Raw genomic sequence first — 14,689 nt, forward strand, 5'->3', positions numbered from 1 at the left:
GGTCTTTTAGAAGATGCCTACTACGGGTGTACCATTAGCTGGTACACATGGCATTGAAGGGGCACACCTCCCAACTGACAGATGTACTGATCGCGGAACAGTTTCCTCTAATCTGGGCAGTTGGAAGTACGCCGCTGCCTCCGTACAGGGATGAACGATCTCTTCATATGTTTAGAGCTTCCATTGTGGGGGAAATATTTCTGTAACTCTTCCAGATCGCCACGTTCTTCTTTCAGCCTTATGCCGCTGCTCCCGCGAGACGTTACAATCCTTAGGACGTCGTCTGATGCTACAATTGCTGTATCGTGAATTCCCGTAATGTGCATCAGTATGCTGCTGATAGGGGAAGCCACCCCCCCCCCTAATATTATTACACATATCTATAGCTTGATATGATGGGGGGGACGAGGGGTAAGAAAATTTTAAAAGGTCTCTTATTGGTATATGTTTATTTCTTTTTGGTAGTTACACAAATCTCGTATGTATCAGCGATTGACCTTAACTTGACCATCTTGAATATAATCGGCCTGTTGTCTATACATGAAATAAGGCGTCTGATTAGCCGTAATCCATTACACAGTTACATATCACTGGTGTTTATGTTTCTAAGAAATTATCATCACATTTATAGAAATCCCATTAACTCATGAAGATTTGGCTACTAAATGCCACCCACAGTGGCCAGTATAACATGTCACTGGACAGATGTACATGATAAAGGTATGTAGCGTGTTTGCCTGGTGCCAGGCCTGCACATGGGCATTGCCCCTGGAGCTATGTTCTGTTTTGCTGCCACTGAACAGAATGCAGGTCATGTGGATGTTTTATAAGGGATTATTGATCCCTCTGACGCTCACAATCGCTGTTCACGCAGCTCTGTGAACGGACCGCAGTTCAGGCGCAGGAACGAGACGCCTTAGTGGATGTACCCTGAGCGAGGTCACTGTCACCGAGATAACCCATGGAAGAAATGTCTCCATAATGAGACGGCGCTCTGGGCTGTGTGTGTTACTGATGTTCATCACAGGGACGCTGGCTGCCTTGAGTGGGATTATATTACGTGGGCGGAAGGATCTCCTGGGGCTGCGCAGAATACTCAGAGTATTTATAGACTGTTTACTCTGAACCTTTATCAGTTGTACAGTCACTTACTGAGCCAACATCGCTTCACACTGGAGGAACATGAAAGGCAGAGGGCGGCCCCTCGCCCACACTTAGTGACAGGCCCCTGATTGTCTTTGTAGCTGTACATATTGTGTAATAGAGGGTAGGGACCTAAACGTCCTGTGTAGAAAATATCTGCACATTATTTCAGATGTTCATGTGATAAGAACGATGATCTGAAAAATCTTTATATTACTCATTCTGATCTCTTTATTCGTAGACAGGGTACAAACAAACACACACAATGACTTGTGTATTTATAAAACAGGCAATGAATGTAATGTATTGTATGAACACCTATGCTAATAGGGTAAACAAAATCTTTTAAGTTTTTATAATATACTTTTTTATAATATATATCCATATATAATTACAACTTGTGTCAGGTGAGTCCCAGGTCTCCCATGGCTGCTAGTGCTAGGGAAAGACTTGCCTTTAAAAGCTGTGTGCAGGTAAGCCTTAAGCCCAGATAAAATAGCATAGCATTTGATCATGTTAGGACTGACCAGAATGGGAAGACTTTGGCGTCAGTTGGTCAGCTTAACATATATTGCAATATGTGGAACTAACATTCCCTGTTTTTAATATAGAACAGTACTTGATATAGCATTGATTATGTGTTTGGAGAGTGCAGAGTATCCCTGTTTTCTTATATATATATATATATGTGTTACATCTTGTGTGCAGTTTTATAATAAGAGCTATACTTCTTTGGTTAAATCAGAACTACCTTTGCGAGGAGTTGGTTGACGGTAATACTCAAAAATAACGTTATTAAATGGGTCTCATCACATTTCCCTGACTATTAGAAGCCTTCTACCCCTAGAATCACCTTTTAACATCCGTTATGAATTAACTTTTTAAAAATAATGTTTAATTGATTCTACTACTTTGAACATCAGTTACAGTGAGGCAATCTGTGGCTCTCAGCTGTTGTGGAACTATAAATCCCAGCATGCAATCTGACATTGCATGCTGGGACTTATAGTTAAAGTTAGGAGGTAACTTGGGAATTTATTGCTGACAATGGGGTCTGTGGGACCTCACTATGAGAGCAATCAGGTCTGTGCAATGGGATCTGTGTTATTGGTTCTGCAGAGTGTGGCAAACAATCTGATCTGTTGTAGAACCTTCTTGGCACTAGTAGATTGCTGGTATGTGTGTATCTGGGACAGAGTTTCATATGTATAAATGTAGCAATAAACGTAAACAATCACCTTGTACATACATAAAATTATGTTGCAAAAATTGAAAAAACTGCACTTAGTATCTACACAGATCATTCAGATACAGAATAATCACAAACAGACTCATAAATAGGCAAACAAAGAAAAACAGTAACACCCTGTGTACCCAGTATGAAGGTGAATCTGATCTGTGGCTGAGAAGCACAAGGGATGCACAGAATGCTGCTGTATTTATCAACTTCAGGATACACTCATCAAGGGACAAAGAGCCACTTTCTCTGGAGACTTAATTCCGTGATGGGACTTTCATGTGTCAATACAACACATGCAACAACAATATTCCTGATATACTCTGTGCTGCTGTGGACCCTGCTCCTTCCACTATATAACTCTCAGTCTGTAACTTCCTGCTGCCTCCATTTCCCTCCTCACATCATGTCACTGCCCCTGTCACATGCAGCCCTGTCCTCACTAACACATCACTCATCTCCTGATATACTCTGTGCTGCTGGAGGACCCTGCTCCTTCCACTATATAACTCTCAGTCTGTGACTTCCTGCTGCCTCCATTCCCCTCCTCACATCATGTCACTGCCCCTGTCACATGCAGCCCTGTCCTCAATGACACATCACCCATCTCCTGATACACTCTGTGCTGCTGGAGGACCCTGCTCCTTCCACTATATAACTCTCAGTCTGTGGCTTCCTGCTGCCTCCATTCCCCTCCTCACATCATGTCACTGCCCCTGTCACATGCAGCCCTGTCCTCACTAACACATCACTCATCTCCTGATATACTCTGTGCTGCTGGAGGACCCTGCTCCTTCCACTATATAACTCTCAGTCTGTGACTTCCTGCTGCCTCCATTCCCCTCCTCACATCATGTCACTGCCCCTGTCACATGCAGCCCTGTCCTCAATGACACATCACCCATCTCCTGATACACTCTGTGCTGCTGGAGGACCCTGCTCCTTCCACTATATAACTCTCAGTCTGTGGCTTCCTGCTGCCTCCATTCCCCTCCTCACATCATGTCACTGCCCCTGTCACATGCAGCCCTGTCCTCACTAACACATCACTCATCTCCTGATATACTCTGTGCTATAGGGGACCCTGCTCCTTCCACTATATAACTCTCAGTCTGTGGCTTCCTGCTGCCTCCATTTCCCTCCTCACATCATGTCACTGCCCCTGTCACATGCAGCCCTGTCCTCACTAACACATCACTCATCTCCTGATATACTCTGTGCTGCTGGGGAACCTGCTCCTTCCACTATATAACTCTCAGTCTGTGGCTTCCTGCTGCCTCCATTCCCCTCCTCACATCATGTCACTGCCCCTGTCACATGCAGCCCTGTCCTCACTAACACATCACTCATCTCCTGATATACTCTGTGCTGCAGGAGGACCCTGCTCCTTCCACTATATAACTCTCAGTCTGTGGCTTCCTGCTGCCTCCATTCCCCTCCTCACATCATGTCACTGCCCCTGTCACATACAGCCCTGTCCTCACTAACACATCACTCATCTCCTGATATACTCTGTGCTGTAGGGGACCCTGCTCCTTCCACTATATAACTCTCAGTCTGTGGCTTCCTGCTGCCTCCATTTCCCTCCTCACATCATGTCACTGCCCCTGTCACATGCAGCCCTGTCCTCACTAACACATCACTCATCTCCTGATATACTCTGTGCTGTAGGGGACCCTGCTCCTTCCACTATATAACTCTCAGTCTGTGGCTTCCCGCTTCCTCCATTCCCCTCCTCACATCATGTCACTGCCCCTGTCACATGCAGCCCTGTCCTCACTAACACATCACTCATCTCCTGATATACTCTGTGCTGCTGGGGACCCTGCTCCTCCCACTATATAACTCTCAGTCTGTGGCTTCCTGCTGCCTCCATTCCCCTCCTCACATCATGTCACTGCCCCTGTCACATGCAGCCCTGTCCTCACTAACACATCACTCATCTCCTGATACACTCTGTGCTGCTGGGGACCCTGCTCCTTCCACTATATAACTCTCAGTCTGTGGCTTCCTGCTGCCTTCATTCCTCTCCTCACATCATGTCACTGCCTCTGTCACATGCAGCCCTGTCCTCACTAACACATCACTAATCTCCTGATATACTCTGTGCTGTGAACATTCTGATGATCTCATTGGCTGCAGGTTGCCCTCATGTGACTGATACATGGATAGTATTGTAAACATGACAGATGTTAAATACAATACACAGATGTAAATAACCCATTATGCCTGCAGTGATTGGTAACATTGATGTTAGAACGGGTGGCGAGAGCTTATAGCCGTATATACCAATGTTAATGTCCTTTATATGAACGCGGCTCATGTACAGATACTTTCGCTGCGTTTGTTCAGAAGCATCTGGTAATAATCGGTGCAGTCCCTGAGTGACTGGATCCTAGTGTCTGGGTAACAATCTGCTCTATAACCTGGGTCTGCAGCTCTCATGTACTAAGTGTTCTCCTCCTGTGCTCAGTTGTATCAGCTCAGAGCTGGTTGCTCCCCGGGAGATTCTGTGAACAGCGAGCTCCATGTTTGCTGCAGCCTCACGTTCCTCAGAATTCAGTTATCCGCACTCTGCTCTGTATTACGGGGAATAAGTCGATTTGTTCTGCAACTGGAGACGCCGGAGAGAGGTCGGGGTCTCGTGTAATGTGCTGGGGGCAGGAATGACACCTTATTGGGATTTGGCAGGTTCAGCTATCGGCCATTTACAGAAAATGTGTGGGGGGTGCAGACAGGGGACCCCAGGTACCCCCCTGAGAGAGCCCAAGATGGAGAGTGCAGAGTAATAAATGTGATGTGAGTTCTCTGTATAGCGCTGCGGAATTAGTGGCGCTATATAAATATATGATGATGGTGATGGTGATGATGACGATGACGATGACGATGACGACGACGACGACGACGATGATGATGATGATGATGTGCAGATTGTAATATAGCAGCAAATAACTGGAGGTGTGAGGCTGAGAATACAAAGTGCCTCTCTAGGAGGTATATAAAGTTGTATAGGTGAACTTTATTGGGTTACATATGTCATTAAAAATGGCTTTATATATCAGTTTACCAACATCAACCTTTACTCATATGTAAATGACGCAAAATGTTTATGATTTTAAGCCCAAAAACTAAAAATGTTTTTTTTTAACTGAAACAAAACGCCATGAAATTAGAAATGTCAAATCAGATCTGCCCCTGACTCCAGTCAGCTGTGAAAATATCACTTGTTTTGGCAGCTTCTCAATGAAACAATTTAACGTTACGTATTTTATTTGCGCAGCAGAAGATGCCGTTGCTCCGTCCACACTGAATGCCATTTGTGTAAGGTGGGCTACACAGCACGTCCATCAGATACACCAGACTGACAGCCAGTAAGGAATACCCAATGGGTTGTCATGGAAACTGCTGCCATTCAGATAACAAGAAATGGCTTTTTCCTCAAGGTCAGTTTTCGGCTGTGTTGTAGTTTAACTACTTCAGTTCTCACCCATAGTAACGTGCTGGCTGCATCCTTCACCAGCAGTGTCTGGTTGTCGCTTGCTAAATGCCACTATCAACGCGCGCCACCTAAACGCCAACTGACGCATTTTGCGTTGCACTGTAGAACACGATGCACCATCATGTGTTCAATGCTCTAGGAGCACCATGTGTTCAATGCTCTAGGAGTTCAATGCTCCGGGGTGTTCAATGCTCCGGGGTGTTCAATGCTCCGGGTGTTCGATGCTCCGGGTGTTCGATGCTCCGGGGTGTTCGATGCTCCGGGGTGTTCGATGCTCCGGGGTGTTCGATGCTCCGGGGTGTTCAATGCTCCGGTCGTTCGATGCTCCGGTCGTTCGATGCTCCGGGTGTTCAATGCTCCGGGTGTTCAATGCTCCGGGTGTTCAATGCTCCGGGGTGTCCAATGCTCCGGGGTGTCCAATGCTCCGGGGTGTTCGATGCTCTGGGGTGTTTGATGCTCCGGGGTGTTCAATGCTCTAGGAGTTCAATGCTCCGGGGTGTTCAATGCTCCGGGGTGTTCGATGCTCCGGGGTGTTCAATGCTCCGGGGTGTTCAATGCTCCGGGGTGTTCAATGCTCTAGGAGTTCAATGCTCCGGGGTGTCCGATGCTCAGGGGTGTTCGATGCTCCGGGGTGTTCAATGATCCGGGGTGTTCAATGCTCTAGGAGTTCAATGCTCCGGGGTGTTCAATGCTCTAGGAGTTCAATGCTCCGGGGTGTCCGATGCTCAGGGGTGTTCGATGCTCCGGGGTGTTCGATGCTCCGGGGTGTTTGATGCTCCGGGGTGTCCGATGCTCCGGGGTGTTCGATTCTCCGGGGTGTTCGATTCTCCGGGGTGTTCAATGCTCCGGGGTGTTCAATGCTCCGGGGTGTCCAATGCTCCGGGGTGTTCAATGCTCCGGGGGTTGCTGTCTGAACTGATCCTGCAGCAGCCGGTGTTATGACCAGGACAGATTAGCCAGAGCAACGGGGCTTCGATTTTAAAGTATATACTTAAAGGCATATTAAACTAGGCCATCTCATCTTGGATTTCCCAACGCTTTCTTAAACTCAATATTTCCAAGACTGGGCTTATAGTCTTCACCCCTGCCAGGACTCTTCCCCCCCCTCTCTATTACCCTCGTCTCTGTCCCCCAAGTCCAATGCCTTGAGGTCATCCTTGATTCCACCCTCTCATTCAAGCCTCACATTCTGTCCCTCTCAAAATCCTGCTACTTCCACCTTCAGAATATATCTAAGATATGTCCCTTTCTCACCACAGAAGCTGAGAAAACCCTTGTTCACTCGCTTGTTATCTCTCGCCTTGACTACTGTAACCTCCTTCTCTCTGGCCTACCTGATTCTCGCCTTGATCCTCTTAAGTCTATCCTCAATGCTGCTGCCCGCCTCATTTTTCTCTCCCGCTGCTCTGTCTCTGCAGTCTCCCTCCAACAGTCACTACATTGGCTCCCCATACCCTACAGAATTAAATGTAAACTCTTCACCCTCATCTTTAAAGCTCTTAGTCAATCTTCCCCTCCCTACATCTCCAATCTCATCTCTACCCACACTCCTACCTGCCCCCTCCACTCTGCCTGTGACCGCCACCTCACTACTTCACTGATCACCTCCTCTCACTCTCGTCTCCAGGACTTTGCCCGGGCTGCTCCCCAGCTGTGGAACGATCTTCCACGTTCCATCAGGGTAGCATCTACTCTCAAAGGCTTCAAGTGTGCCCTTAAGACTCATTTCTTTATTCCAGTCTATCAGTCCTCCTCCTAACTCCCGTGTCCCGGCTCTCTCCCCCAGTTAGTACCACCATATTTGTGTCTCCCTCTTCCCTTTAGGATGTAAGCTCTCAGGAGCAGGGCCCTCTTTCCTTGTGTGCTCCTTCTACTATTCCATCACCCTCTGTACCTCATGTCCTGCTTCCCTAGCCCTATCTTCCCTGTTTTCTTAAGCTTCGGCCTTCTTCTCGCTGATTTCTACCATCCCTTTCACTATCTGTCCCAGATATAATCGGATTTGCTTTACCCTGTCACTTGTGTTTGTATACATTTTTGTATCATGTTGGGTCTTGGTTCTGTTTCCTGTATATGTAATGTATGGCGCTGCGGACCCTTTGTGGTGCCTTATAAGTCAAAGATAATAATAATAATAATAATACTAAATATGTGAATGTATAACTTCTGTGTATAAAGCTGACCGATCACCTACGACGCTATATTCTAGATAAATGATGATTAGACATTTGGAGGGGAACAGGTCCACAGGATCCACCTTTGCTGCACTTATCAGACCGGCATCTGATCTAATTACAGAGTCCCTGAGAGTTGTTATTTTACGACCAGAGCACTGATCCCCTAAAATTACCGTAATTGACACGGCCAAGCACCTGTCTCTGTTCTGGTTTGTACACGGCCTCCTACAGCTTCTACTAAAGACCTCCCCTTTGTTCCTTTACTATTCAGCCAACTCGATATATCATCAGGCAGAGCTGGGATAGGACAGAGCTCTGCGCTAATCTATGCATTGGATACAATCGTATCCAGCCTCGTTTCCTGGCGCAACGGAAATAAAGAAAACCTCTCCTAGCTGGTTGTTGGGTAAACATACTCCTCCATCCATCTTTTGGGGTGCTTTCAAGAGGGCAATGTCCACTATCCCCCCAACACCCTCTGTCCTCAGTTACATTGTCCATCATTTCGGTAAAATGTTTACATTTGCTGTTATTACATCTCTACCGAGCCCTACAGTCTGTTCTTTGGATCAATCCCTACATTTTAAGCTCTATGAGGCAATACAGATGGAGTAGAGTTTATTTCAGTGAATAGTGCACCATGGGTATTGTGGAGAAGCCTTGCTGCATTGTAACAGATCTCTGATAAGGGCAGCAGAGAATAGCTCAAGATTTACTTGCAGAAAAATGTTGGCGCCCTGCAATCCACTCTGCTCCATCTGCAATATCGTGTACACTCTATGTACTTGTTATCAAAGCGCTTTGCACATCTAAAAGGATAATTACATTGTCAAACAAGTGGCTTCCTTTATATATATTAGGCCGAAACATACATATTTTCCAACAAAACATGGTACCAGCAGGCCTGATACCTCTGGTTGCTGTGGGCAAAGCTGACAAGAAACCATGGAGTCCAGGATGGATGGTAAGAGCCGGCCGCCCCTCCAAACCTTACCCCCTGTTGACATCTTTACCCCCAACAATTTCCACCAATCTAGTTCCCTCCCTTACTTCCAACTCCCCCTAGGTTATGTAGGAATATCACGCAGTGTTTCTGGGATCACAAAAATAAAACAAAAACAGACGTCTTTCTTGGGCAAATATTCTCTTTATTACAGACATTATTTTGAGATGAAACTATCCTTTAATTTGTCCCCTCTCTTCTGCTGGCAGCTCTTCACTGGTGTTATTATCATTCTATGCAAATGAGAGGTAGACACATTCAGCAGCATTCTAAAGGTTTAAAAACTGTAAGTTTGTAACTACCGTCTGGAGTAAATTACTTCCTGTTCTCAACATTCTAAGGGTCATTTATGAATGTGCAAAATTGCGGACACAGCGCAAAGGCTGTAGAGACTTCTTGTGAGATGGTATAGACCACTCTGCAAACTACTTTAGCAGAAAATAGTGGTGGCAGCTAAGAGTGATCCGACATTTATACTTTACTGGCAATCACAGTCCTTTAGTGGATACGATCCCACAGATGGTCATTCCAAGCGTGTGCGCGGAGGCGGGAGGAGGAATAGGGCGCGTCCCGTGCACGATATCTAAATACGGCAGTGGTGCAAAGGAAATAACCCCGCTCATCCAAGTTTTTTTATCATAAATGACCCTTACCCTCATAACTCATTTAATCTGATAAAGACATTAGTGTGCTCATATGTTCACGTTACATTGTTAGGATGATCAGTGCTTTAAAAACAGGGACTTACTTATCCCTGCCAAGCGAAATAAAATTAAACTATATAATATTTCCATCGTGAACGCTGCCAGTCACGACCTATTCTGATGCCTCTCAGGTCGCGGCTGCCGATCCATCATGGAGTCACTTCCTGTCTACATGAAGCACATTTACAGCCGCAGAAAGTCACTATCAAGTAGGAAATTACTGAAACATTTATTCCGTTATGTTGTGGTTTCCAAATCTCTGAAAACAAATAGAATATGACCTTATGGATTCATGATAGTGCTGTACCTAAAGGGTGACCTCCAGTTGTCACATGATCTTGGCGGCACGACTAAGTGACCAATTCCAGACCGGAGCCGCGCTGCCATCTCTGCCGGTGAAGTGGTTACAGACACAGGACCAAAATACAAATTGCCCAGCACCCTTGGGGGGGTTTGTATAAAAACTAATTCTACCCATTTAAAACCCACTAGATCCCGCTGTCCATCTCCACTGACCCTACAGCCATAGGACCACTCTTGGCCTCCAAAATGGTAAAAAGGGTCTGGTGGAGGCTCTCTGTCCTCAGTTGACGCTGTCGTCATCGCTGGCCTCTCCCCGGTCATCCTTGGTCTCAGCCACGCTGCTCTCATCTATGTTTTCCAGTGAGTCGGCATGTTGGACGGACACCTCGGAGAGGCGGATGGTTGGTAGACTGCTCTGCTCGGGGTAAAGCCAGGGCTTGTGCTGGGGGTTATGTTTTTTCTTCCAGTCTGGGTACTTGACGCAGGCTTTGTACATCTTCTTCATGGCCTGGTGACACAGAAAAAGAAACTATAACTACTACTAATATTCACAGCAAAACTGTCTCTGGTGTCAAACCAATAATCCGGTACCTATCCCTTCCCAATGTCACAGCTCTGGTTTGTGATAACTCTTTAAGGAAGGTTCTCACAAATAATTTTTGTTACACTCAGTCTTGTGTCCTTATTTTACTTTTCCTCATTAATTGAGAGTTTACTTTGTCTGTATTTATTGATAATTTGTTGTTTCGGGTATTACAAGGTTGGAACTGGGAACATTCATACAATCTGTAAGGTGATGGCGACGTTCAAGGTCTTGTAGATGCTTCTACAGAGATCCTGGGAGTTATCAGACGAACGTTATATAAAACTTTTGAACGCTTTAGGCGAATCTACTTCCATCAGGTAGAGTTGGGATCAGAAGACCACTATAGTGACGAGAGATGACCTACCAGGAAACCAGACACCAAAAAGAGGACACAGGAGCTAGATGTAGAAGATGAGGTTTTTGAAGTTCAAGGTGATAGACCTACATGCTCGTCGGTGTCCAATTTCTGGTGGGTCATCTGGACTTAAGTTCCCGCTTCTGTATGAAAGAGGCAAGAAGGTACAACGCTCGTCTGACATCTCTCTAGCTCTCTGGAGCAACATCTACAACTCCTTAGATCACTGGTTCCCAAACTGTGCACCTAGGCTTTCTGGGGTGCCTTGGAGAACTTACAGGGGTGCCTCGGCCAGGGCCAGTGGTAAGCAAGGCAGGGGACTACTTGGTAATTATTTTGGCTTAGGGGTGCCTTGAAAAAATTTTGGAGACCCTAAGGGTGCCTTGAACTGAAAAAGTTGGAATCCACTGCCTTAGATGTTAAGGTAATCTCTGGTACCTACACCAAATATGAATAACATTTACTGGGTCTGTGTGTCATTCTCCCTCTTTCTTATACTAAATTTGGCTGGATTGTTCTACAGTTGTGAAGCAGTAACCAAGTAGTCACTATTGTCAGCTTCATACTTCTCAATAGACCTGAACAAGTGTAGCTTTATATTCCCATAAAAATAAGAGACCAGTTTCCTTCATATCCCAAGATTAACAATTATTTTTCACTTACTTTTGGGGCCAGAAACTGTGAGGACTTGTTCACCACCCACTTGGGTAAGGAACCTAAAGGACATAGGAAACCAAACATTAGTTCCATCACATTTCCATCTTCTCGACATAGCACTGGGGCTCTGAGAGGACCGGGCTGCCCAGACATATACGCCGTAGACGCACCAAGCCGACTTGTGACGGGTGATTGCCAATTCTCCAACAACTGCCCAACGGCTATGGAGCTGATAGGAAATTGTGATGACCCAACACTCGGTGGTAGAGGGGTCACAGGGTATAGAGATCAATTTTACATAATAATTACAGTTGCTGTATACTTTAACTTCTCAGCCATGTCAACCTATTTATACCAGTCCATGTTAAAGGGTAACTCCACTCAAAAATAATATTGCCTAACTAAAATCATTAATCTGGGTTCTACATCTTCCAGGAAAAAATACTTCTACTTGAAATATGACTTGTGCCTGAAATTACTAGAGATGGTCACTGACCCCCGTGTTTTGGTTTTGTTTTTGGTTTTGGATCTGGATTACCTTTGTGTTTTGGTTTTGGTTTTGCAAAACCACCCTTGCATGTTTTGGTTTTGGTTTTGTTTCGCTATTTTTGAAAAAAATACAATTTTTTTGGTCTAAAATAACCTAATTTAGTGCTCCACCAGTTTCTTAGATAAGTGAGGTAATTCTAAAGCTAATAAATTACGAAAAAAACAGTTTAATCCCTGGTAGGCCATCCTTAATGCGAACACTTGTCTGCAAATTATACAGTCAAACCTGGTTGTCTACCTCCTCCATCTTTGATTATTGGCAATGTAGCCATCGTCTTTGGGTGTATATTACACCCTACACCCTCTAGTTGAATATTAAAAAAGCAGCCTGCACAGACTGTGGAGCTAGAAAGTAAAATTAAATGGACCACTGTACTTTGGTGGCTATCTATGCCCCCCCCCCCCCCCCCCGCCCTCCACTTGTAGTTGAATATAAAAAAAGCAGCCTGCACAGACTGTGGAGCTAGAAAGTAAAATAAATGGACCACGGTACTTTGGTGGCTATCTATGCCCCACCCCCGCCCTCCACTTGTAGTTGAATATAAAAAAACAGCCTGCACAGAATGTGGACCTAGAAAGTAAAATTAAATGGACCACGGTACTTTGGTGGCTATCTATGCCCCCTCCCCGCCCTCCACTTGTAGTTTAATATAAAAAAGCAGCCTGCATAGACTGTAGAACTAGAAATTCGAATATACAAAGAAATGGACAAAGGCAGTTTGGTATCTGTCTGCATCAGATCCCCCCCCCCCATCCACGTGTAGTAAAATAGAAAAAAAAACAGCCTGCATAGACTGTAGAACTAGAAATTTGAATATACAAAGAAATGGACAAAGGCAGTTTGGTATCTGTCTGCATCAGATCCCCTCTCCCCTAGGAGTAAAATAGAAAACTATTCAGCCGTTATATAATTTAGAATATAAATAGAAATTGAGAAAGGCAATTTGGTATCTGCCTGCATCATAATCATCAACATCCTCATTAGCGCCCTCATCACCTCCATAAATCTCCCCCTCATCCTCTTCTATTTCCAAAGTGGCATCCTCAATTTGTGTATCACCGGCTACACTCGGGCTGTTCAGGTACACATCAGCAGAACTGCTGAAAGGGCCCTTCTTTATAGGTACACTAACAGAATGCTCACGATTAGACATACCACTGTTGGATGGACTCTCCACAGGGATTGGTGTCATTTGTGAATCAGAGCAAACATTATCCTCTAATGCCTTACTGTTATCTTGCAGCTCGGCTTTGACGCGTAACAGTAGTTGTGCACCAACTGTAGGCTCGGTAACTTTTTGGGATCTGCCACTAATAGCCAAAGGTGAAGGCCTCATTCTCTCTTTGCCACTGCGTGTGTAGAATGGCATGTTGGCAATTTTTTTTTTATTGGCACTTAACTTTTGCTCAGTAACACTTCTTTTTCGCTTCAACACAGTAATTTTTTTTTTTATTTTGTTTTGTTTTTTGGACTGATTTCGAAACACTCTGTAGTTTGACATCGCCTTGCCCAGATGACGTACTGGGAACACTAACATCAGGACTGGTGACAGTACCTGGTTGCTCATTCTGATCATATGTGGACTGCTTTGAATCCATTCTGAGCGCAAAGCACTTGTAGTGGTAAAAATTATTTGGTAGGATACTGCTGACAAATATGACTTTTGACAGCCAGAAATATTTATGCACAATAATGGGGGACACCCCAAAAGCACTGGGGAGTGCTAAAAATTATTTGGTAGATACTGCTGACAGATATGACTTTTGACAGCCAGAAAAATTTATGCACAATTATGGGGGACACCCCAAAAGCACTGGGGAGTGCTAAAAATAAAAAAATAAAAATAAACCTCTACCCTCCCTCTTCTCTAGCGATTTTTGTTATAGAAATTGCAAGAAGAATATTGTATTCTCTGTCCCTGCTCTAATCAGCCTGTGACTACACCCTGCTCTCTCCCTCTGTCAAATGGCGATGGATTGCTGTGGAGGCGTGTATTTATAATATTGAAGTACCGCGAGAACCGAGCCCCGAGATCCGACGACGTCACGATGACGTTCGGCCTCGATTTGGATTCGGAGCGAGCGGGAGAGTACCGAGCTACTCAGCTCGGTACTCGGATAGGCAAAGTTCGGGTGGGTTCGGTTCTCGGGGAACCGGACCCGCCCATCTCTAGAAATTACCTATCAAAGACTCATTGTCGTTTGTCCCTACTTTACACTGTAGCATGTACTTTCGCACAGATTGGCCTGATTTACGGATGCACGTTGGGCTTACGCGCAAATGGTGGTGGTGGTGGATCTGTGAGGAGTTTGTATGTTCTCCCCGTGTTTGCGTGGGTTTCCTCCGGATGCTCCGGTTTCCTCCCACACTCCAGAAACATACTAGTAAGTTAATTGTCTGCTATCAAAATTGACCCTAGTCTGTCTGTCTCTGTGTGTGTATGTGTGTGTGTGTGTGTGTGTGTGTGTATATTAG

General features: G+C 45.3%; 1 protein-coding gene across 1 annotated transcript in view; it reads right to left on the reverse strand.

Annotated features, from left to right (window-relative positions):
* Nucleotides 1–9,183: 9,183 nt before the first annotated feature.
* Nucleotides 9,184–14,689, reverse strand: part of STARD10 (StAR related lipid transfer domain containing 10) — a 42,072-nt gene continuing 36,566 nt past the window's right edge. Inside the window, exons 5-6 of the mRNA XM_075198348.1 lie at nt 11,671–11,723; nt 9,184–10,574 (exon numbers count right to left, since the gene is read on the reverse strand). Coding sequence (XP_075054449.1) covers nt 10,347–10,574; nt 11,671–11,723 — 281 coding nt within the window. The 3' untranslated portion in view covers nt 9,184–10,346. The remainder of the gene's footprint in view (nt 10,575–11,670; nt 11,724–14,689) is intronic.

This window comes from Mixophyes fleayi, chromosome 2 (genome assembly GCF_038048845.1).
Source record: "Mixophyes fleayi isolate aMixFle1 chromosome 2, aMixFle1.hap1, whole genome shotgun sequence".
NCBI lineage: Eukaryota > Metazoa > Chordata > Amphibia > Anura > Limnodynastidae > Mixophyes > Mixophyes fleayi.